The sequence below is a fragment of the Cynoglossus semilaevis genome, chromosome 9 (genome assembly GCF_000523025.1).
Source record: "Cynoglossus semilaevis isolate Cse_v1.0 chromosome 9, Cse_v1.0, whole genome shotgun sequence".
Classification (NCBI taxonomy): Eukaryota; Metazoa; Chordata; class Actinopteri; order Pleuronectiformes; family Cynoglossidae; genus Cynoglossus; species Cynoglossus semilaevis.
Window position 1 is genome coordinate 15,638,895 of NC_024315.1, and position 25,259 is coordinate 15,664,153.

At 40.3% G+C, this 25,259-nt stretch overlaps 2 protein-coding genes and 1 long non-coding RNA gene across 5 annotated transcripts; 2 read left to right on the forward strand and 1 right to left on the reverse strand.

Annotated features, from left to right (window-relative positions):
- Nucleotides 1–142: 142 nt before the first annotated feature.
- On the reverse strand, nt 143–20,963 carry LOC103384119 (calcium uptake protein 3, mitochondrial). Of its 3 annotated transcripts, XM_008317510.3 has the most exons (16): nt 20,834–20,963; nt 16,859–17,239; nt 14,212–14,359; nt 13,312–13,343; nt 12,733–12,811; nt 11,036–11,083; nt 10,311–10,393; nt 9,669–9,740; nt 8,412–8,453; nt 6,990–7,085; nt 2,962–3,056; nt 2,697–2,868; nt 2,039–2,147; nt 1,799–1,956; nt 1,403–1,467; nt 143–1,188 (listed from the first exon to the last, which is right to left on the reverse strand). In XM_008317510.3, exons 2-16 carry the CDS (start codon nt 17,174–17,176, stop codon nt 1,182–1,184), a joined length of 1,524 nt encoding a protein of 507 aa, XP_008315732.1. In that variant the 5' UTR covers nt 17,177–17,239; nt 20,834–20,963; the 3' UTR covers nt 143–1,181. The 3 variants fall into 3 exon arrangements, with proteins under 3 accessions (XP_008315732.1, XP_024914465.1, XP_024914466.1); XM_025058697.1 differs by lacking the exon at nt 6,990–7,085; XM_025058698.1 differs by lacking the exons at nt 6,990–7,085; nt 8,412–8,453 and having other exon boundaries at nt 144–1,188.
- Nucleotides 1,427–6,919, forward strand: LOC107989028 (uncharacterized). Its single transcript, XR_001760524.2, has 4 exons — nt 1,427–1,554; nt 1,776–1,959; nt 2,051–2,139; nt 4,248–6,919. It is a non-coding gene; the product is annotated as an uncharacterized LOC107989028 (long non-coding RNA).
- LOC103384120 (fibroblast growth factor 20) lies at nt 17,896–23,807 on the forward strand. Its single transcript, XM_008317512.3, has 3 exons — nt 17,896–21,066; nt 22,312–22,415; nt 22,672–23,807. Exons 1-3 carry the CDS (start codon nt 20,730–20,732, stop codon nt 22,915–22,917), a joined length of 687 nt encoding a protein of 228 aa, XP_008315734.1. The 5' UTR covers nt 17,896–20,729; the 3' UTR covers nt 22,918–23,807.
- The last annotated feature ends 1,452 nt before the right edge of the window (nt 23,808–25,259 follow it).

Genomic DNA, 25,259 nt, shown 5'->3' on the forward strand with positions numbered 1-25,259 from the left:
GTTAATGACTGTCCTTCTGACTGAGAGGTTTCTTCAACAGTCACACGCCACCACCAGGACATGAATGGTGATACAACAAACAGGACAGAACTAAATCATATTAGTCACTTATTTAGCTATGCAAAATGCTAAAGCTAACTCGTGTTGCTAATCAACAATACTGAAATATTTTACATAATTAGTTACTTCCACAGTGTTGTTGACAGTGAAGTAGTAATGATCTTAAAACGCCTGATGGTTTCAGAGACATTTTGATCAAAACATTGGCTAAAAAGTAAAAGTTGAAAAGTAAAGAAAAACACCTCTTGGAGACATTGTTTATTACAGTGGTTTAAAATAATCCAACATAGGCATTTATTTCTGGACATGTCTCAGATGCAGCCAGGACTATCATGTACAAAACTGTCATGACAGTAAGTAGAAGAATCACCTTGTCATTGTGCATACACAGACACAACTCTCCGATAACAAGTGCGAGCTCTTACCACTAGACCACGGGCTGACCCAAGTGAGGAAAAATACTTTAGACATCAACAAAATCTCATTGCTCGTCCTGGTGGAAAAAAAACCCTATAATTAAACGTCCGTTCAAAAGATCAAATTAAATACATTTTATTTAGCCGATTTTATCTTTCTGCAGTCTGGAAATGCAATCAGTTCATCAGATTCAATCACCACCATCACAAAACATGGTTTCATTTAAATAAGATGAACATGTTGAAACAATAGATAATAAATCTGATATGTAATTGATCATATCAGTCATACACAATTTATATGTACACGTGGATATATATTTTTTATATATGTATGTATATATATGACAGAAAGAAAGTGAAAAACATATATATAAAGAGTGACAGAGAGAGAGAGAGAGAGAGAGAGAAATTATTTGGTATAACTTAAAAATTGCTACAACGACTGCATTGTCATACACGTATTCTCACTGAACAGTAATTTTGCTACGTAATAAAAAAAACTGCACGCGACATATATGACAAACATGACAAAATGTGTTTCGTTTTTACAAAGCATCATTCAGTTAGAGGGTGGAGTCATGCTTGCAGATGTATTCACTGCTCTGGTGCGCTGTTCCTCCTTAGTTTTCTGTCAGAGGCAGCAAATGTGTCCTTCGGCCTCAAAATGAAAACAGACGGAGAAGGAGGCTGCGTCCAGGCCCTTTACCTTGTGCAAAAAACAACAGAAACAGGTAAAGTTAGGGTTTATGATCAAAAGCAAGTAACATCACTGAGTGATTCCTAAAATTCAACCTCGTTATTACTCTGTTGTGGTGTTTACTTTTTGGGGTCTAATGGTTGAAATCAATATTTATTAAATAATCATACAAACAAACAAACAAAGATGAGGAAGAACTTTGTTTTGTTGTGACTCTGATACTTATCTGCTCGCCAGTTCCTTTTTTAGACAAGATCTGAAAGAGGTAGATCGTGCCATTGTTTTATACCCCTGGAAGATCGGTTGGTGGACATGCGGAATAGGAAGAAGAACAGATATTAAACATCACATTTGAATACAGCGCAGAAGGGAAAACGGGTAAGAATGTATAATTACATGGTCGTAAGCCAGTACTGCGCCATTGATAATGAGTTACAAACCACATCTTGTTTTTACTGTTTAGTTTGCGTTCAAATCTGTAATTTATCAAATACACCACTAGAGGGAACTATTTGCCCTGCAGTACAGAAACTGCTTTAGACAGTACACTTAATGTTTATTGGCATTTTGATATACTGTATGTACATTTGTGTTTTCAGACTGTGTGTTTATGGGAGCTCACCCTTGCTCCCCTGTGCAGTCGGTCCTTCATGATGCCGATAAACTCCTTGTAGGAGAGCTGATCATCATGATCAACATCAAAAATCTTAAAGATTGTGTTCACAAGGTGGCGAGTCAGCTTAAGGCCAGTGGCTACATAAGCAGCTCTTGCAAATTCATCTGGTAAAATGAGGAAAAACACTGAGAATATGTTGATTTCAGGAATGAATGAAAAACTCTTTATCCATTATTTCTCACATACCTTGTCCGATAGATCGAGCAGCAAAATTATACATCTGCATGGCAATCGCAAAGTCCTCAAGGTTGTTGAGAAACTGGAAGAAGGATCTGAACTCATCAAAGGTAATTCCCTGAAGAAAAAACATGTAGCCATGTAACTTCATGCTAGGATTAGACCTGTTTTATTTTGTTTGTTTAACTAATCGCTAATAACCATTTTTTTAAGTGAAAGACACCCAGATACAGAGACAGGATTCAGTCGCATTGAGTCAAAATACAATAGTTGCATGTTATATTATATAATGTTATATTGCATAATCATTTTAATGCAAATATCTAAATACAATACTTTTATTTAACATTAAATTTTACGTTTAATTCCGTCATAAATCCGACATCTTAAGTTATTTCAAACAAACATATTGCTTCAGCACAGAGAGTATGCAAATGAGTCCAAACCAACAGCCAATCAGATAGCTTGACTCAAAGTACGCCACTTCCTGTATTAAATAAGAATACGTTATTTTTTTTCAGGGGTCCTTGTGTGTGTTATACAAATGGATGTTTTGTATTTTAAAAATTAAATTTGAAAATATATGTTAACAGCGATAAACCTATGTCAACTTTACATGTTATATATCAGGCAAACACGGCGTGACCTGATAACACATTTTTTGTACCTTTTCATCTGGTATGGAGTGCTTGACATTCTCCAAGTAGGAGTTGATGTTGTCCACGTTGGTGAAGCGGAGTAAGATTTTAGCAAAGTCTTCTTCACTGATAGTAGTCATTCCTTTAGAGTAGGTCAAAAATTCAATTTCTAACATCTCGGTCTGCAGGTTGTCCATAAATCTAGGGATTATTAAAAGGTGAAAAGAGATGAAGTAAACTTATCCATGAGATGGAGGATGTTTCTTTCTAAAATCCACATGACACTTTCCATACCTGTAGTAATCGACAAAGGTGAGCTCAGCCTTTCCCTTCTTGCCAAAGAAATGAACCAGCAGGGTGGTGTCAATTGTCACCGTCTCATCTGTTCGCTAAGAAACATCAGAGTAGGAACAACAGAGGACTGATAAGTGCAAATAGATAATTTGGTAGGAAGGCAAACAATAGTCATGATCCTTAACCAATCCAAGATTATGCCCAAGTTGCCAGGTCGTCAGGAAGCAAGTTTCTGCTGCATGTGTGCAGAATGGCGGCAGGTGTGCAACAACGACGCTTTCAATCAGATGTCAGTTCCAGTAAAATGCTGTTTGTGCATAAAACTCAAAATGTTATGAATGAGCCAGAATTTCACTGTGCAGCTTAGACCGGTGGGAAAGAGACTAGATAGTAGCACAGCATAATGACACAAAGACAAGTCTTGCCCTCAGCCAGAAAGGTGCCAAGGGATGCTGAAGTAAAAGACAGAGGTCCCCATAGGTCAGCTAATCTGACACTTTTGACATGGTTTGAAGGATACATTCCTAAAAATATTTCACAGAATAAAACAATTTACAGTGTAAAACCGTGGCCGAATATACAGTACTAGGGTCGGCAGACATATATGTTTATTTCTAATAAATAGTCTGGATGACTGAGAATCTTCATAGACATTTCTAATGTTGTATTATGTATCCTTTATTACACCTTATACTTCGAAGAGTGGACCAAAATGGTGTCTTTCGTAACAGTGACCTGTGGCACTTAATTCTTGGGGATCTCTGGTGTAGGCAGAAGAAGGAAGGGAGAGGTAATAATGACAGAGAAACTTAACACGCAGCTCACAAACATGCACAAAACAATGAAGCCACCAAGACTCATGCATTTCTTTAAGCCAATGCCAGACAGAAAGTAAAACAAAACCCGCAGTAGCACAGGTGCAAAGATATGAAGCCATTTTCACCTTTTTCCATTAACTAATGACAATCAAATTTGAAAGTTGGAGTGGTAAATTATAGTTACTTCAAGTTAGCACCAACACTTCATTGACCGAAAGAATCTCTTGTTTTATTTGCTAAGAGAACTTGCTAACAGAAAAAAGGTAAGTGTGACTATGTATTTCACGTAAGAGTCAGCCAGCGCTCCCGCTACAATGCTCTCCCACCCGCTGCCCCGTCCGTGGCCATGCTTAGGAATATGCAGACATCAGATTACAAGAAATCTCATGTCCATATCAGGGAAGAAGCATTTATGCGAATTCCATTGTCATCTGTATAATGTTTTATCTTTTCCACAATGCCATTCAGGGTTCTACCTCGAGGGTAAAGTCCTAAAATCCAGTGTGGGGTAAGAAGAAAATGTCAAACAGGACAACACACGTTTACAAAAGAAAAGGAAGGTGTTGAACGCAAGCCTCTGGTACTAGAATAAGAGTCAGTTCTGTGGAACAAAGCGATCAAGGGTGAAACAAACTGAAAACAACTGAATCAAACTTTGAATATTAACAGATATGTGTAATAAAAGGTAACATAAATCATAATAAAAGGCGTATAAAACACTTTTTAAGATACTATCTACTTTTGTGATACTTTTTTGTGATTGAAAGCTGTACTTAACTTTTTATCATGGTAGAAAATTGTTTGTTGGGTGTGGGTTACAACAGAAACAGAGTTTCTACTAGTACTCTGTTTAATGAGATCCACCTTAAGTGATTCATGCTGATAATGTTAATCTACAGGACAAAAATGTCCTGCTGTTATTCCAGTGACTTCAGCGTGACTTCAAGATTCTGTTTGTTTTTGAAACACATTATCGTCTGGTATTTGAACTCCTTGATTAGACACGTACTAATGTTGGACTTCCTTCAGATAATACATGTGATTTTGGTGTCTTGTTTTCGCTGTCTCGCCCATCTGAGGGTCTTTTAATTAAGTGCGTGATTACGGACAAACAGAACAAACCACTTTCATCTCTGAGGTGACTCAACACTTATGCCTTTGTGACACATGAGCTGTTCATAACACCGAGACAGCGTCCAGGTGGTGTTTTTTCTGCCTCTCACTGCTTCACTGTGTGATGCCTCTCTGTCTGCCTTAAAATCAAATCGCCTTCACTACAACATTGTTAGTTTTGTAATGTTATTATAATTTAAAAATTTTAATGTGACTGCAGTTGGTTGCGAAACCATAAATTCAGCGTCAACTTTTACCGAAACATTTCAGTGACTCAACTACAGCTCGGTTTTGTTTTAACATATTTTATAGGAATCTAATTTGTGGGGACGGTACATTTACTAAATACGACTATACGTCATCATCAATGTATTATTATTATTATTATTATTGAATAAAAACAAATAGTGCAAAGTCAAGTGAGTATTTTCTCTCCCATCTTGGGAGTACCTTTACATTCTTAGCTTTTGATGGTCTTTGTTTCCCAAAGACTGGGTCACAACCTTGAGGTGGGTCGCAAGAGACTTTTTTTTGGGTCATCAAACATCATGTTTCCCAGGAGTTTACGAATAATGTCTATTGACTTGGGTCGCAAAGGTTTGTGACCCAGAAAAAAAAAGTTTAGAAAACACTGGTTTCGGGTTCTGCTGCTTTCAGATACTTCGACCAGCACAGACCCTGAAGAGTCCAGATCAGTTCTTACCAAGTTAGATCATGGTCATAACAATCTTATCATTCCTGGAAGTGCTGTGGCAGTGGTGAGCTCATTGTCAACATACAGACGTAATGGTTACCACACCCACAAGGCACGAGCCAACACCTGGTGCATGCATGTTTCTATTCGTCCATCTGTGTGTGTGTGTGTGTGTGTGGACTTTAAGTGCCTTTGATCATGTAGGGAAGAATCAGTCATGGCAGACGTAAACAGTTACAATCTTCCTGATCCTCTCTTGCTGTGACTAAAACTTCAGAGAAGCTCACTGTCAGGTCTCAGTGAAGTCAGTGGGTCAGTGCCTTCCTCAGCAGACAAACATCCAGGTGATTAGCTCTTCCCTCCCCTCCCTCCTTCTCTACCTGTCCATCAGTCTCCTCTTGTCCAGACAAAAGCAAGCAGGTATAATGGTGACTAATCTGTTCTGTAAACACATGCTCTTTGAATTCTTCTTCCCCGGCCTCTTCCACTCCAATCACACAAACACACAAACTAACTTTATCTCTTTGTTTCCACCTTTCATTACTTACTTAAATGCATCATTTTTTGTTGGTCTTCATTTATTGTTTCATTTATCTGAGGGTCTCCTCACCCCCTGCCGGTAATTCTAACTTCCCCACTCTCTGAGTTTTCCTTGTTTGTCAGTCTGACAGTCTGTCTGATGAAAGGATACTCGTCGTAAACACAAGGTCAGACCTATTTCACTCCACTGTCATTACCTCTGCTTTAGCTTCCGCTAACACCACAGGCTGTCATTAGTCAGCCAGCCGGCTGGAGTAATGATGGCTGTTAATGAACTTTTATCTGCACCATGATGTCCACCGAGCATAGTGGTGGCAGCACAAGAACACTGCAAAGATTAAATGAGCGCCATCAAGAGACTGGCGTTGGTATAACATTTGTTTTCCTTTTCTATGCCTATTATTAGTTCTTGATAAGAGGTTGTGGCGTCACATAAAAATTGTCTTTACACCAAGCACCACCAGCCACATGAACACACAGGTAACAGGCACAGATACACAAACAGAAGCATAATGAAAAGACTGAATGAGAGGCAGAGGTGTAAAACAGAACGGTTCATACTGTAAGAACAGATCCTGTATAAAAAGGTAACACCAGTACTGGTAAATTAAATTAAAGGTTTTATAATCTTTAAAAGACATCAACATACTAAAGGATAATTCTAACCAAGAAAAAATATATGAAATTGTAAATGAGGATGAAGAAAATATAGATGGTCAAAACGATTTGGATAAAAACCCCAAAATGGATCCTTTGAAGGTTCTTTAAGACAGTAGAGCGCTAACAGAAATCTAGAGAAACTACTCTAACTTGAAAGAAAGAACAAAGACATACATGGACAGAGGGCAGATGGAAATGTGTACCTCTGCCAGGTCAGAAAAGAGGACTTGACTTGCACCGCGCCTCAGAACGTCCCAGTAACTCCTTGACACAAACTCTTGACTGTCTTTTTTTAGCACCTGTAGAAGTGGTCAAGCAGGGCCATGATCAGTTCACCTACGGTTCAAAAAGGTCAACGTCATATTCCTACATTTGAAATATAGAGGGAATACGACGTTGACAAGCGTTTTTCAAACTGCAGACTTTGTTTTCACACTAAATTTGTAAATAAACAGCCGGTAGCTCTTACTGAGAGCATCAGAGGAGAGAGGGACACAGCACAATAGGTCTTAGACAAGACAAGGTCTCTGAGTCATATCATGTTAAGTCAAGTTATATTATTGTATTTAAGGACTATAAGTCGCTCAGCCAAAAAAAGCAAAATGAAGAAGAAAAAAAACATATATAAGTCACTGCAGATTATAAGCTCCAGTGCCCTCTAGCGGCTGTCAGTGTGAAAATATCGAAATTATATAATATACTATATAAGTCGCACCTGAGAAGTCACAAACCCAGCCAAAGCACAAAAAAAGTGTGACTTATAGTCCGGAAAATACGGTACTTTACATAACCTTTCATTATTATGTCATTTTGTAACTTAATGTTAAATTAACTTGTGTGATGGTGCCGTAACATTTTTTGGCAATGATTTTACACACAAAACCACAGCAGTGGGTCTCAGTAGGTCGTGCTATACTGTGAGACAATGACCTTTGACCTTAAGACTTCTAATAACTACAACAGCCTGACCAGGAATGGTACAGTAGCCTTAAATCCTTCTATTATACTGTAAATCAAACTGAGATTCACTGTTGTTGATTTTTTTTACTGGCTTCTAGTGTGAAATAGTCCAGGAGGTTTAAAAATAGAGCTATTTACACTGCCATTATCCAGATTGGGAAACAGTAGGGAATCAAGAGAGCCACAGCAGATTGCCAGAGTTTAAAAAAAAAACATGGAGTAGTGGCTTGTAGCTATAAGGTTACAAAAAGTAGGAAAATGTCTGGAGTTAATGTTGTGACGGTATAAATATCCAAATTGGATTTATTTGTAGAACTTTATGAAGTATTAATTGCTTTATTGAATGACTGAGGCCAACAATCCAGAAGTACAATAATGCTAAAACATATTTTCCTCAACTATATTTAAAATTCCCATTAAGAACAAAATCCACTATTCCTGTTAATTCCCACGAATATCTGTAAATTCCTATATTAAATGTCTCATATACCACTCAGGCACAACAAGATAAATAGCATCAACACTATTTTAAAACGTTTTTCACATCACAACATTTCCTGTGGTAATCTTCACTATCTGAACACACCATCTTTGGTTAGTCCTTAATTCATTCCTTCAACCTCTAAACACAGAGACAAACAGGGGTAATGGGTTTGGATACATACGCTGTTCATGGGGGCAACCTGATATCCATACAGCTGCATACTCTGACAGAGAGAGAGAGAGAGAGAGAGAGAGAGAGAGAGAGAGAGAGAGGAAAGAACACACCATGCAGCCACAGAGGAGGGAGGAAAAGAGAGGGCAGAAGACATGTTAGAACGTGCAAGGAAAGGGCTGTGGATACACTTTGCTCAGAGATGTGCTGTTTTCTACACATCTATAATCACATTTGGGAGCAAGACTGGGACCAAAACAACATTGATCCTGGTCTCTGGAACCTGCCTCTCTGCTCTCTCCATTTTCTTTTAACTTGGTTAGTAAACAGTCAACAGGACACAACGCACTCAAGTATTGGCAGAAACATGAGGCATTGAAAGACAGGTGATGCATTTTGGGAACTGACCATTGGACGGTCAACAGCTCAACAATAACACGATTATAAAACCTCTCACACCTCAGAGTCACTCTATTCTTAATTATAATATAACTGTTATTTCTAGAAGCGAGACAGTTATTATGTTATTTCCGTATATATTTACCCTTTACGAACCTCCCCCACAGCCAATCAGCATGAGGAACAGAAGAGCATGCTCAATTAGCCAATAGTACACCGAGTCTGCATTGTATTAGCCAATAGTATGCTGTGTTTGATCTCGCATAGGTAAACAAAGCTACCAGCAATCGTTTGCAAATGCGCTTATATGAATTTCAAAACAGGAATTCAGATTTTTAAAACCAAAACCTTTGTACATTTAGTTATATTACAATATCTTTTAGTTTATTTTTTGTTATATCGGATTAAAAAAAGGAGAACCGTGATATAGAATGAGAACACTGTATAACCGGTGGTAGTATTATAACTCTATAAGGTATAACTAAAGGTTTCAGTGTAAATTGTGTCTGTCGCCATCTAGTAGCATTAACTGAAAATGCAGTTGATGCATCACGATGCATTACTGTATGGTGTACCACACTGTAGTGGTCTTCATTTGTCCATGCCTGGTATAGAAATAGAAATGTATTGAAATAACATTAGAGACACATTTACATGGTTAACATTTACACCAGGGCATTTAATATTCAACATGTCGTTGACGACAACATAAATAAAGGCTCTTTTTTAACTGACTAACTCTCTGCTATTTCTATAAATAAATAAAATGTTGCAGCTGTATTCATTGATAATTTATACACGGAAAGACTCACCTGCAAGAACACACACACACACACACACACACACACACAGGTTCCTAATCTCTTACCAGCTGCGCTGACTTTTCAGCATCTCCTTTTCTTCCCTTCTTCTCATTTTTCTTCCGGAAGATCTCCTGAAGCTGAAATAAGAGGAACAAGAACGTTTTTTTATTGACAGTTCAAAGTCAGGGCTAAAGCCCTGTTTGAAGCCTAAATGCTCATACACACAAACAGTCACAAGGGGTCACAAGGTCAACCTCTTGTTAAGACTGTTTTTGTGACAAGTGAAACAAGTGCTGCACTTTGGTCCAGAAGTCACTTATGGTTCCATAGTGGAGCAGTTAGCAGAAAGTCCTGGGTTGAATTGCCAGAGGAACCACATATCCCTAATAGCGCCTCCTGTGTGGCAGCCTGTGAGTTGCAACCTTGTACCTCACAGTAATGACTAAAATACACCACACAAAAAAAAATTGGGTCAAATTCTGAAATGTTGATTGATCTTGACTCATCAATCATCATTACCATAGAGATCAACCATGATTAAATCGTCACCAATCCATAGCTAATTTATCCAATTGATATGAATCACATTTTAGCTATACATTATATTTCACACTCGGAATATAAAATGATTATTTATGTATGAAATATATATGAAGATTACAACACGGAAATTCAGCTTGGGTTTTCTCTCTGACTGAAGGACTCACCACCATGAACTCCCTCTTGTCCACCATCTGGTTGCCGTCTGCATCAAACATATTGAAAGCAATCTTGAAACCAGCGTGTGGCTCTGGAAGGACAGAAAGAAGAGCATGACAGGGTGAGTGTGTGCACGTGAGATAAAGGTGATCTGGAATACACCAGTAGAACAGGATGAAGCAAAACATCAAGACAAGACAGAACAGAGAATGATCAGTGGGAAGTTCTTATAGTAAAAACACAAATTAAGATTGTTTTCCACATTTACTGTAACCTGTGATGTACGGTGGAAAACTGGAGATGTAGCCATAGTTGTATTTGAAAGAGATTTTACCACAGAATATGATGTAATATTATTCTATTTTTAATATCATAAGCGAGAGCAGGGGGGCGAGGACTTACATTTTAGGAAAAACTGTGTTTATTTTAACATTTAACTAATTAGTAATTAACATTCGAAGTAAATTTGAACAAAATTGATTGGACTGACACACACGTAAACCCGACACTTGACTCACAAGTTGTAAAAGGTCTTAAAAGCTGCCTCGTTTCCTTTTTTGTCTTCCCTCTCTTACAGCCCGAGGGAAAGGGAAAATCCAGCAGTTGTACTTCATAATTGTGTCTTGTAAAGTTCTGGGTGGGCCCCGGTTTATTCCCTATCGGGCACTTCACCCAAGCTTACTTTGCTCCGTCACAGACGTAATCTAACAGAACTGGATCGACCTGGACTCACTTGTTAGGATGCAGAGCAGGAACAGGTACTCTGTGTAGGAGATGATCCCTGGAAAACACATCCAAACAGACAGGAGAGTTAGGAAATACACAGAAAAGGTTTACAGATGTTTCAAATCATTACACACACACGAACACACACACACTCATCCCTGTCATGAAGATAGCATCTTTTAAATGGCTCTTCCTCAGAGTGATGAGCCAACAGACACTGTCAGCCTCACACTGTGTCTTTTTTCTACAGAGATCAGCAAAGGTTTGGTTGGTGTTTGGAGAAGTGATTCCTTCTTCCCTCAGACCCTTTGTAGCTCCATCTATTCTCTCTCTCCTTCTCTGTCTCTTTTTGTCTGATGGCTCAGATAGTTCAGGGTGACTGTTTGAATGTTTGGGGTGACTTCTTTCCAATGTGTGTTTTTCTTTTGTGTGAACAGGAAACTGGTTAGACTAGTGTGTGAGCGGTGTTTCCTTCATGCCTGACTTCTTTGTGTAGATGTGGATTCTCTCACCCTGGTTTAAACAGCCCAGGACCAACTACTCTGACTGATTACTTCAGTGACGCTAACCTAGACCTTTGTATCTCAGATATCACTTCTGTTATAGTCTGTCAGTGAGGTTCTGTTCGCTGGACCAATCACAGGTATTGTAGTATGAACAAAAGCATTTGATCAGTAAGAAAAATGTGTGTGTAAATCCAACAAGTGTGCTGTTGTGTTAATATTCACAAAGGTTCTTAAAATATTCTGTGCCAAGGTTGAAATAACAAAACCTCGTCGTAACGTGATTCTTTGGGAATGACATCATTATTTCAGGATGAAGAAAAACCTGTGTTTTGGAGTCTTTGGTAATATTTTACAGACTTATCTACACTGTTATAGAGAGTCCTTGATTTACATCCGGGTTCGGTTCCTAGCGGTGATGTAACTTATTTTACTGTAGGTCAGAACTCACATACGATTACATATTACACACCACAAATATGTAGAAAAACTGAGCATTTTGGATGAGAGAATATTAGTTTTACATGGAGTTTGTATGTACATTTCCAACCAGACAAAACTAAAGTCTGATTTAGCAAACACTAAAAATACATCCACTGTTACTAAAGGTTGTTAAATGGTTAGACAAAAACAGTGGTAAAAAGAATACGTTTTCTCTGCGGGTCCAACCATGTCACCAACTGGCCTCTGACTCAGTCTTATAAAAGCCTGAATAGAAGTTGAACTCAGGTTTGTTGGTATTTGTTATGACTCATGATGTTTGAACAAAAAGAAGAGGAGTGTTGGTCTATATTTAGTTTTCTGGCAGGTTGTTCCACCAACCCCGGATAAACCACCTACAGTGACATATGCACACACACACACACACACACAGAAGCTCCAGGACCTATTAGTCACACATGAGCAACTAATAGTAGTACAGTACACACAGGGATTGGTACATAAAAATACCTCAAAGCTAAAAATATGTAGATCTCATCTTTATCACTGTCTTATAGATCCATGGATTGAATGTTATGAATGCATGTATATATTATGCATTTATTAGACAATTAAAATGCAAGTTGTTATTAATATGCATTTATTTTCAATTAGATTAAGACAATTAAAATGCAAGTTGTTATTAATTAGTGACTGTGTTCCTCTGTTAGTGTGTGTTTGAGCTGCAGTGACTGCACACTCTCTCTTTATTCCCTCTGACCTCGCTCTCTCAGGTTGCGAAACAGTTTGGACGATCCTCTCCATACTGGGGGTGTTTCAGCCAGGATCTTCTCCAGCTCCTGCCACACACACACACACACACACACACACACACACACACACACAAGACCAATGAAGAGACTGTTGGCGAGTTGATTTTTGAACATTAGGGTTGCATGATAATAATTGGAATGATGCGTCCGATATTGTGACAAAAATCCACAATAATTTTTGATAGTTCATCAAAAAGGTGCTAATAGTTTTTCATTTATAAAAATAAATATCTTCATTTAAAGAGTCAACAGTTTTTGGTTTTGTTTATAGTACATTTATAGTAGTCTTAGGTTTAAAAAAAATACTATATATAAATATATACATATATGTATATATGTACATATATATCATGCATCTCTGTAGACCAAACATACTCTCACTAAATGACTTACTATAAGTAAATTAACTGTGAAAGAAACATGCTGATACATTACTGACTTTTACATTAAAATGAGAAAAAAAAAGTCAATAACATTTTGAAAGATTCAGATTCCAAATAAAGCAGCATCGAGTGTGTGTCGCCCACCTGTTTGGTCAGGGACCTCCAGGGCCTCTTGTCTGTCAGGGAACGCCAAAGAGACAAAGAAGAAAAAGAGCACAAGTGTTTGGGTGGGCTTGGTCAGATAGCATCTGTATGACCTAGAAAAAAAATGTCCAAATGTACCGGGCAAAGTCACAACACACACACACCAACACAGAACACACACACACACACTATTTATACTGTCACAGTCTCACAAAGCCATTTGTGCCGTCTAAAGTGCCCCGTGCTCGTCTTTGTAGTAGGTGGAATGTCTCCATAAAAGCCTGCACTACTTTACCTCACTTTTATACAACAAAGTTCATCTAATTCAACTTCAAAGTGGGCATTAGAGGCTGCTGGCTACAGACGGGGTTTACACTGCTGCAGGTAAACGCAGGCATACAGGTGCAGTGTTGGCACGCAACACAATCACATGAAGAAACGGCAGCTTTTGGGATGGCAGCTTCTGACAACCTCGACCTGGGAGGACATTTTTAACCTGCGTGTGTGTGTTTGTGTGTCTGTGTGAGACGAACATTAACCACAGACTAAACAACTGAAGTAAGGCCATCTGCTTTGAGGTTTGCTGGCCAGGTTTAATCTGTTACAACTGGTAGAAGGCGTAAACAGCGATGACCTGTTTTAACCAAAGTTAGAAAATACACCACATTAAAATGTCATTAGTCACCTAAATAAATGAGTTCAGAAGTGGCCTCACCACATTTGATTACTGGTCCATGATGTAAGAAATATTGAGTGTATAAACGTGGACACATTCATGTAGTGTGATCAAGAAGTGTTGACAACAACTTCTGATTGTATGACTCTTGTTGTTAGGTGAAGAAGTGACAGTCTTAGGTGACTACATCTACAGTGACAGATTCATGAGTCTCCAGTACTTACTTCTCGGTTCATTCATGGTGACTGACTCGATGAAGTTCTGTGGAGTCATGAAGAGCTGTCCTTCATATTCAACGGAGCTGAACATTCGGAAGCGATGCTCATGGGACGACATGTACACGTCTCCTTCTTCAAAGTCAAACGGACGTGTCTGCGGACATTATGGCATCAGTAACACTCGGAGAACCACAGTGGTTTGAGATACTTTTTCAGCTTTAAATGTGCCACTCACACAGAGAGCTGAATAACAAACTTCATAATGAGCCACACCATCTATTCTTAGCAGCCACTCTCTCCATTTGGCTCTTTGAGGTTATAAATACAGTCAGCATCACCTCTGGCTGATTGCAATGATGTGAAAAATTACACACACACACACACACAGTCACGCAATGATTAGCATTTCTTTCCTGACTCCTTCTCCCTCTTGAGGCTGCAGCTCCAGTCTAATGAGTTGCAGTGTAGAAGAGCAGCTCCACCACAAAGAGGCTGCTTCAAGTTGTGTAATGAGTACGGAGCAGAGTTTCTATATTTAAACCTGTTTTCTTCTCAATCTACAGAACGTGCTAATGAACATGCAAATCCATTCATAAAGTTGTAAAGGTCTCCAACAAGGAGACATTTATATTCATGAAAAGTATTAAAGTGTGTGTCTTCACAGATATTAACCATGATGTGATTCCTGAGCTGAGGAGCCCAGAGCCTCCAGTCTCAGTGATGACTAAGGTGCACAGGCTGCAGTAAAGGGAACTGTAATACACAGTGATGCACTGCACCACATGGTGCTGGACAGTAAAACGCACAAAAAATGCCTCTAATTCAAAACTAATTACATGATATACCCGTGTACTACTATGCAGCCTGTATAATTTCTTGTAAGTACAACTCAACCTGTCCCTGGTGCCTCGTCTTGTTCTGGCTGCACTGCAGATGCTCCAGGTGTTTTCCCCTCAGGCTAACCAGTGTTCACAGCTGCAGCTCTTTCATCCATTACCTGGCCTCATCCACAGAGTAACCTTCCAGTTAAAATGTAGCCAGGAAAGTCTGTGCACTTATCAAAACGCTCATGAATATGAGCCGTCGTAAACTGTTGTAAACAGCTGTCGAATGTTTAACAGTGAAAGGCATTTGATTTGGTTTCACTACATTTTAGAAGCTCACGTCCAAGGAATAGCAGAACCCTGCTGCCACTCTTTTTATTTTCTATTACAGTCTGCACCGGTGTCATGGGAGGACAATGCTTGTCCTCCCTGAAAAACAAGAATGGGCAGTAAAACAAAAATAGCAATCGATGATGAACAGGACGGGGAAACGTCCATCGGCTATTCTTTTGACGAAAGATTAAAACATATGGAAAGACATATATAGGGTGCAGCTTATAACAATGAAAGCATTGTCTTCTTTGACTGAAACGATCATGAACTGTACAGAGCACAATAGTGACAGGACCAAATGTTTGCTCAGGTCATTCAGCTGGGTGCAGCAACCAGCAGTTAGCACAGACAACCATAGCATAGAGTAGAACTGAGTTTTCAGTTTGGTGAATACTAGCAAATTACAGTAGCATTGGAGAAAAGGAAATCTAATAGAGCACAGAAATTTGAAATCAGCTGCCTCACTGATAAACACAATCATTGCAGCAAAAAAGAACCAGAGCAGTTAAAAAAACACCTCTGATTTGTTTTTTGGTTTGGTTTTCTAATTTGTTGTCAAATGTGTCTTCTCCTGTGAGCATTGCTAAATACAGTGGGTACGCGCTACAGTTTCTAAACCTAAACACAGGTGGTGTCCACATTTTTATGGCTTAGGACCTAGCATTCAAATGACAGGGCTAAGGTGAAAAAATATGGAAACTTAAATCTTGGCTCACCTGACAACCATAGCTGTAGTACTACTAGTAGTAGTGGTAGTAGTACTGAACTGGTGCCATTTATAAAGATATTTTTGTTATTTTTGCCTTGAATAATAAGCCATTCATGTAGTACCCAGGTCCATAAGGTCCTGTTAAAACATATTTTTGTTGTTTAAGTTACTTGGTTACAGTACTACCGTGAACATTTATCTTCAAATAAAATTCACCTTTTTTAAATTCTGAACTGAAAAGGTATTTTCTACTGATCTTCATGAACGACTGCAAAAAAGGGCCGTCCAAACTGTTGCAGTGCAGAGCTCTGCACCGGCTCTCTGCACACCGACGCACACACACACAAACAGTGCGGTGATTTCAGCACTAGCTGGGGCGGACAGCGCCGGGGCTGCGTTTACGCACGCGCACGGTCCGCGCAGCCAAAACTGTGAGTAAACTGTTTCCACTGGGCGGTGATGTAGTGAATGACACAGTCTGTCCGCCCGACAGGAAATATTTAAACTGGCCGCTACGGCACGACCACAGAACAGAGCCGGGCCTGTGTGAGTGGGCCCGAGAGCTCAGTCACAGATGGAAACGTCAGGAGAAACAGCTCGGTGCAGGCGTTCAGGTACCGAAGACACCTGGGTAAAATAACGAATGTACCAAATACAAGCCCACAAAAAAAAAAAAAAAAAAAACACTCTTTGGTCAGCGACCGATCGGCTTATGTCACTGAGACTCAGCAGTTTTGATTTTCTCCTACAGCGTCAGCATCCTGTCATTGTTGTTGTTGCTTTTTACCTTGTCTTTGGCCTCGACGGTTGGGATGGATGGCAGCAACCCGTGAAGCCTACGTCTCTCTCCACCTCTGTTGCTCCACAATTGATTGTAAAAGTAAAGTGCCACGGAGCCTCCCGTTGCGAGACACATGCCCACGGCAACGCACAGATGTTTCCGTACTGGCCTGGCCGTCTGACCGTCAGTCAGCTTAGCTCTCGCCACTGAGCAGATGTTGAGTTTCCCAGCCAGGGCAGTCACTCTGCGGAAAGCTGCCATCGTTCCTGCTGCTGCTGCTGTTGTTGCTGCTGCTGCTGGTGAATGGAACTTTGCGGGCAGCATCAAATTATCGCGCGTTCTGGGCTTTTCATCGCGAGATATGCAGGCGTTCACTCATTGCTGAGGCTGAGGACAGAGAGATTTGACGTCTCACTGGGTCAGGTGTATGTAGTGAAAGATCAACCTGTGTGAGGTCACGTATGAATAAAGACGACAGCAGCTTAAGGTGACATTAAATACTTCACCTGTATAATAGCAAGGACTTTGAAAAGTAAAAAAAAAAAACCAAAAAACTTTACTTTACTACTCAACCTTTTGCTGATTAAACCCAGACACTTTCATTGATAAATCGTCTTGGGTGTTTACATGGATATTGCGCCTATTTTGAAAAGTGACCCTGAGTAGCAGGAAGATGGCTATTTTAATTTGGGGGGTTCAGACTTGTTATGTCTGTGCTTTACTTTCACAATCTTTCATTACGCTTTAATTTTGGAGTTTTAATCAACTGAACTGTTTCCCAAAATATTGGGACAAAAGAGGGGAAAAAAAGACTTCAGATAAAGCTCAGTTTTTTCTAGTAAAGCATGAGGCGTAGCTCAGCTGAAACTGTTGAGCCGCTCAGGTCTTTGTACAACAAGAGGAACCAAAAAGTCCTCTTTCAAAACTGTACCAATAAGTTTCCTAGTATCTAAAGTACCTATCACAAGGTTTAAAGTGTTTAAAAAAGGAGCATCTCTGGAAGTATCAGTAGTTTCCTAGTATAAGTGTTTAAAAAAGGAGCATCTCTGGATGGGGATGATCATACAGTAAGTGATCACGCTGTCAATATTCACGAGTCTTCACTTTCATTAAGGTGTGTGCAGTATCACATTACTGTAGCACTGGGAAATCAGGGTTCAAAGCAGTCACTGGAAACTAATATCAAAGATGAGTTCCCCATTTCAGTTTTTCATGTACGACTAATGTTAACCTGATGGGGCATTTCTGGGCCTTTGATGCTAAGAGAATAAAGGAACAGAAATTAATAGATGGGTGGTGTCACCTGTTCACACATGAAGCACTGAAGATCACTCAGAAATAAGAACCATTTAGCCAAGCAGTTAAAACCCATCAAACAATGACAATCAAAACCACACACACTTTAAGGGGGAATTTACCCCAATGTGACTCTTTGATTTATATTTCTCTTCATTAGTCGAATGTGATTATTCTCTTAGAGCTGACTAATAACGGCAACGTGTTTGGCTGTTTCAAATTTGAAATGACAAATGATATCTTTGAAGACGAGACACCATCAAAACAACCTGAAGAGGCTTTTTAAAACAAAACTGTGTGAAAAATGAATAAAACATGACGATATGTTTCCGTAGTCCTTCTAAATGCGGGACCCGTGGAGTTCCACAGACCTCAGTTTGGAAAACACTTGCATTACTAACCTTAAGGCTACTTATTTAATTATTCCATTATCCCTGCATTCGATTAGGTTGCAATTTCTTTGTGTGTGTGTGTGTGTGTGTGTGGGTGGTTGGTCGCAGAGTGGGGGTGTAACCCTGGGGCCTCCTCCTCCTCCTCCTCCTCATTGTCCTCCTCCAGGACTGCAGGCTTGGCTTCATTTTCTGTCCCCTGTCACAGTCAGAGCAGTAAACCAGAGCAGCGTGTATTTCACAGCGCGGTGACCATGGGAGCTGTTCACTTGGCTCCCTGAGTTGAAATGTGCCGTTGAGGTTGACGTCTTCATTCTGCCCAGGTCGATAGGCAATACATCAGGATCCGATCAGCCCGGGGGCGATTCTGATCGATCCTGTCTCTTCAAAAAAAACTTCAATTTTTTTGCTGGTCATAAATACTAATGAGGCGGGGGAGAGAGGGAGAAGGGGACACGCCAATCACACGCGGGCCTTTATGTCCCCATGCAGGGACTGTCCATGACTTATTATTATACGGTAGAACAGAGAAAAGCACGCAGGCGTCGTCTAAACACAGCATCGCATTTCTTGTCCCCGCGTCTCCCTCGGGATCGTCACAGAAATTCCCATTCGTTTGAAGAAATGACCGGTGTGGTCACGTGGACGCGAACACCTCTGCACCTTCCACTCATTTATCAACACGATTCCCAGGGGAGGGGGCAGCTGTGAGGACACGCGCACGAGTCTGAGTCTGTCAAAATCGATGCCATGATATAGACCAGTGGAGCACACGCGCCTGCGCCTCTCCGCCGAGAACTGCGGTGTGGCCCCGCTGCCAATAAGACTTGGAGGGATTGGATTGGAAATAAAAAGAATAAATAAAATGATTTAAAATTTGCATACACCAAAACAAAACTGACTTCTTCATACAATGCACTAATTTCCCCAGTGTGAAGTTCGTCAAGCGTTAAGTGTTGGGTTATTTTCCTTTGTGAGGCTGCAGTTCAAACAGGTTTATTCCCATATTGGCCGATCCTTCACAAGATCCCACACTTTGAAGCCTGCGCGTCTTTGATTCGTCTTTTAAGACCACAATTAAGGATATATGGGCTGTTCAAAGCGTTGTGGAAAGATCAATGAGGGGATTGACAGTCAAGTGATGTCGTTTGCACAGGTGTGTGTGTGTGTGTGTATGCGCGCGCGCGAATGCAGTGTCTGTGTAAAGCTGCAGTAAACGCGCGTCTGTGTTGCATAAAACAGGGGCAATAAATCAACAGCTGAGTGTGAAAATTACGCAAATAGGGGCTTTCCTCTGCCTCCTGAGTCATTCAGAAAAGTGGGCGTGCGCCTGTGAAGCGTTCAGACTAATGGCGATATCACTTTTTAGTTGGTGTGACATGCACTGACCTACTGTCTCACCGCGCACAAGTTGATGCAGAGTTGCGCACTATATTGCGACACATTCAACGTTAAAAAAACGCCCGGTGTCCAGGCCTGCTGTAGATGTCTTCACGGGGCAAATAAGAAATTGGGGTTAATTCTATGAGGAATTGTTTCAATTTCCTCTCCAAGCTCCTGCAGAGTGATCCCTGCACTGACACGGAACATGAAAGGTGAGAGAGGCAGAGGAGAGGAGAGGAGAACAGAGGAGAGGAGAGGGATGAAGGGGTTCCGTTTCAAACAGGAGCACAAATGAGCCGTAAAGGAGAGGAGATCCGGAGACATTTGCATTAAGAGGCAACTTAAGGTTGATTTCTGATACGGAGTCCTGATTTATAGGAGGTGCTGGTCTAACTGTGGGATTAATAGAGAGAGAGAGCGAGAGAGAGAGGGAGGGAGAGAGAGAGAGAGAGGGAGGAAAATCCTGATGTGCACTAGAGCAAAGGGGAGTATCCCGAGGTGAGGGGAGACATAGAAAGCGGCCACAAATCAGTAGAGGAGAAGATAAATAGAAGAGAGGAGGAGGTGACGGAGCAGAGCAGCAGCAGAGCCTCCCTCAATCACCCAGCGGAAGTTTAACGTCAATTAGCGGAGCTCTTAATGAAGGCTGTGGGTGACTGCGCCAAGACGCGCACTGATTGTGGATTTCTCTTGTTTTGCGATCAACTTTCCCTTTTGTCCATCCTTCTGTGGCTAGTACCGAGGCTTCCCGTCTGTCCTCTTGGTTCGGATCTGTTGCACCGCAAACCGGACCGGCTCTTTTATCTGTGATGGGGGCAACGGCCGAGGTGGGGAGTTTTGCCAACGCATTTCTGGACAGCTTTGGACACGCGGGTGCCGCTCAGGCTGCCGTTGGCTCTCATTTCGTTCTTACCCCAGCTGGGCCCATGGACTACAACTCTGCAAGTGGACTGATCACGGGAGGACACGGGCTGCAGCAGCAGGAGCACCTCGTGTCCGCGGAGAGGCTGTCCCGGAGCCTGGCGGACCTCAGTCATCTGAAGGGGATTCTGAGGCGGCGACAGCTCTACTGCAGGACGGGCTTTCACCTGGAGATCCATCCTGATGGCACCATACAGGGGACCAGAAAGGACCACAGTAGATTCGGTAAGAGACACTCATTATTATTATTAGTATTAGTATTAGTGTCATTTTTTGTAAGTTCATGTGAATTGACAGATCACCTTCACAAGTGTCTATAGATCACATTGTACCCTAACCACAAACAAAGCTTAAACCTAAACCCTAGAACTAGAACCTGTAAGATATAAGATAAGAACAGGGTCAAAACGCCCTCACACCAATGGCAGTACAGTGTAGACACAAACACACAGTGCAGTACAGCCACAAGACATAGGACATTATGACTGGTTAAAAAGCAATAACTTTGTTGAAAGCCTCAGACATAATGTCTGTCTTCACTGAGAAAGTCCACAGTTCCAGAAGAGAATATTTGGCCTGTTATTATGAAAGAAGGCATTAAAATACTACAACAACAATAAATAGGAATAGGAATTATTGTTGCTGTCATGTATTCATTATTATTATTATTATATTTAGTAGTAGCAGTAGTGGCACTTGCACCACACGCTAATTGTAATAACCATAGTAGCAGTAGTGGCACCTGCACCACACGCTAATTGTAATAACCATGGAATGAAATGACTGACAAGGTGCAATAACCAAACACCATGGGAGCAGTTGTTGTGGTAATAGAAGTTGACATGGTGTGGGGGAGTTCATCTTGGAAAACAAGTGCAGTGAAACAGAGTAGGAATAATATTTGCCCGTTGTCGTTCCCGTTACCCTTCCAGTCGGCACTGTACATTCACATCACACTAACAGTTACAGCAGAATAATGCTGCGATCCTCCAGCACAGCCACTGAACACGGCCATGTACTGTAACACAGCAGGGACCACTACAGACATATCTGTGCTGGTGTGGACATACAGCAGACATGGACTTTAGTTCTGTCTAATAGGACCTGTCACTGTATTGTAATATACTGAGTATCTTCCTGCACCACAAGTCATAGAAAAACGTTGTATACTTTACAGGTTATGTTAAAATGTGTATTTATATTTAGTAATGACAGATACCAATGATCATCAACTGGTGGCCCGCAGGCCATATCTGGCCCACGACTGAATAAAAAAAAATTAAACAAAAAGTGATTTAGTATGTTTTTGAGTGTCCAGCCCCCAAGGTGTCGCCCCAGACAAATTCTAGACAAATATAGTCGGTGACCTCTGATATAGACAGTGCTTCAGTAGGTTGTTTGCACATCAGTCTTTCACTGAAAAGGATACAATGTGACTCATTACTCATCATTCCTGGTGTATGATTTCAGGTATCCTGGAGTTCATCAGTCTAGCTGTGGGACTGGTCAGTATAAGAGGAGTGGACAGCGGCCTCTATCTTGCCATGAACAGCAAAGGAGAACTCTATGGATCGGTAAGCAAACAAATTCAAATTACATGAGGAACCTCCATGTTTTCAGTACATTTTAAAATCATCAAAAACTATAGAGTTGAAAAATGAAGTCTAGTTTCAAAGTCTCGATTTCCTGTATGGAAGAGACACTTCATGCAAACCGGACATACACAGGAACACACAGGGCGGCTGCAGTGGCTACAGCCCAATCAGACAAGGAGAGTTGAGTGGAGAGGCATTTTAAAACATTAACCTCATATTGTTTTTCTTTTCACAGGAGAAGTTGTCAGCTGAAAGTGTTTTCAGGGAGCAATTTGAAGAAAACTGGTACAACACTTATTCTTCCAACATCTATCGACACGGAGATAAAGGAACATTTTACTTTGTTGCTCTAAACAAAGACGGCACCTCTCGAGATGGAACGCGGTCAAGGCGACACCAGAGGTTTACCCACTTCCTACCGAGGCCTGTAGACCCAGACAGAGTACCTGAGTTGTACAGGGACTTACTGGGCCAAAGCTGAGACTGTGACTGTGCCGTATTTGGACCTTGTCAGAGTCAAGTGTGCGCAAATCCCGAACTCCTCTTGAAGACAGAGGGAGATCTCTGATCTAGGCCAAACTAGTTCATTTGATGTGCACCAAAATCACCGCCTCACTTCGGTGAAAGGAAAGAAGGAACTTCAACATCTCCGTCTGAGATTGAGGCCATGGAACGATCTTCCATGGAAGTCGTAAAGGCTCTACGATGGACAGAGAGGCTTTCTCGCACCTTTACTGGCCTGTGCAGTGGCTCTGATGTCAGAACAAATACAACAGATTTCTTTTGAGTTACAACCAATGATATCAACTACCTGCATGTTTCAAAGAAAAACATCCCCAGGCTGCTATCATTTCTAAACTGTGTGGCTGTTCAGTCTAATCATTTTTACTTCTCTGTAGACCTTGTGATGTTATACACTATGTGGCTGCTATGTAAAAGATTTATTCAAATTGATCATTACACTGAGTGGGCGGTTTACACTAAAAGGTAGTTTTATGCACTGGAAAGCAGACGTTTTTGTTGTAGAAAACCGGTCTGCATCTGGCTGACTTTGTTAATGACATGGCTGGGCTCTTCTCTGAACTCCTACAAAGACCAGATGCTCAGAATGTGACTCGTACGAGGATGGAGTATGGGCCAACAAAAGAAAGAGCCCGGATGCATTTTTTTAAGGATTTCTTCTGTAGTACACCATGTACTCTGGTGGAACTCTATAAAGACTCACTAAAAGGATTTGTTGAATTCCAGCTGACCAAACTGAGAGGTTTTTGACAGATGTTTGTTGACAGATTTTATTCTTATTTATGAGTTTCTTTTTTTAACCTAGGACAAACAGTATATTTATTTCATATATTTATTTATTTTTAGGAATATATTTTTACAAGTGAAAAAATAAAAAAACCCAAAAGAAGACTTGATGGAAATGTTCTCTTTTTTCATGACTGTTTCAAATTCTCTGTTTGTAACCTAGATCTAATTCGTACAGATTCAACTGTATGGATGGTGAAACTGGTGAAAAGTCTACACAGACAATTATTCATAGTTGGTAAATATATCAGCTGTCAAACAAAAAAGAAATCATTGCAACATCTTATACTTCTTAGGACCAAACTACAAACAGAATTAATATATAATTAATATATTAGTACTGTTAATATGATTCCGATTTGTAAACAGTACCACAGAGTGGATCAGTGACCTGTACAGTTCTCCCTGTGTGTTTAAATGAGGGAGTGAGTTAGAGAGGGCTTCACTGGGTTAGGGGTGTCCACACGTTTTTGTCTTGGGAGCTACCATTCAAACGACCAGGCTAAAGTGATTGACCTACACTGAAAACATTAAACTATATTTACTAATATAAGCTCAACACTGGGTACTGATTAAATGCATGTAGCTTCATGGCACAATATGATTATATATATACTGTAGTATATGGTCACTACTACCATGCCATGCTTTAACAAATTTGGGTGGTTATTAAAAAAAGAAAGTAAAATAAAAAGACTTAAATATAAGGGAATATATATTCATATTTAAAAATAATATATATTTAATCAATTCACATAATATAAATGTGAACAAGATAAATATCCTTAAGTAAAACAAATATTTATCACAATTACCCTCTGTCATAACTAATATTAAGGTATTTGTTAGGAACTCAGCAGGTTAAAATGTTATGAAATTTCTCTTCAGGAAAATAAGACCTCACAGCGTTAGCTTAGTACATACTCTAAAAGGACGACATAGTGATACTATTTTTATACCTAAGTATTTTACCAGGGTGTGATAAAGAAACACGATCCATGATTTTCTTGTATAGGACACAAGCTTAGTTCTAGTACTTTCTAATAGGCTGATAATCAGGGCCAAATATTGTAGATCTGTTGTTGGACAATTATATTCTGTCACATACAGTAGGTCATGATGATGTTATGTTTCAGATGCTGCATTCTACCTAAGAATATACATTACTTCATTACGTCAGTGCCAGCATATGTGTTCGGCGGTGCAGAAACCTGCTTTAGGTAAGATTACAGGATGCTGTGCCTCACATCTGTTCAGCTGTGCAGGCAGAAGCTCTGTTACAGTACGTCTCTCTGGGATGTTTTTGAGCGTGTATATAATCCTGGGATAGGGGCACACAGTGGGGACGAACATATATCAAAAATACTGTGTCTGAGTACCAGCATATATACACTGACTACTGAGTGTGTTTAATAAACAGAGAACAAGGAAAGAAAGAGAGAGAGAGAGAATGAGTGCGCAAGAGAGAGAGAGAGAGAAAGAGAGAGAGCGAGGGAAGGAGGGAGGCGCGTCGTG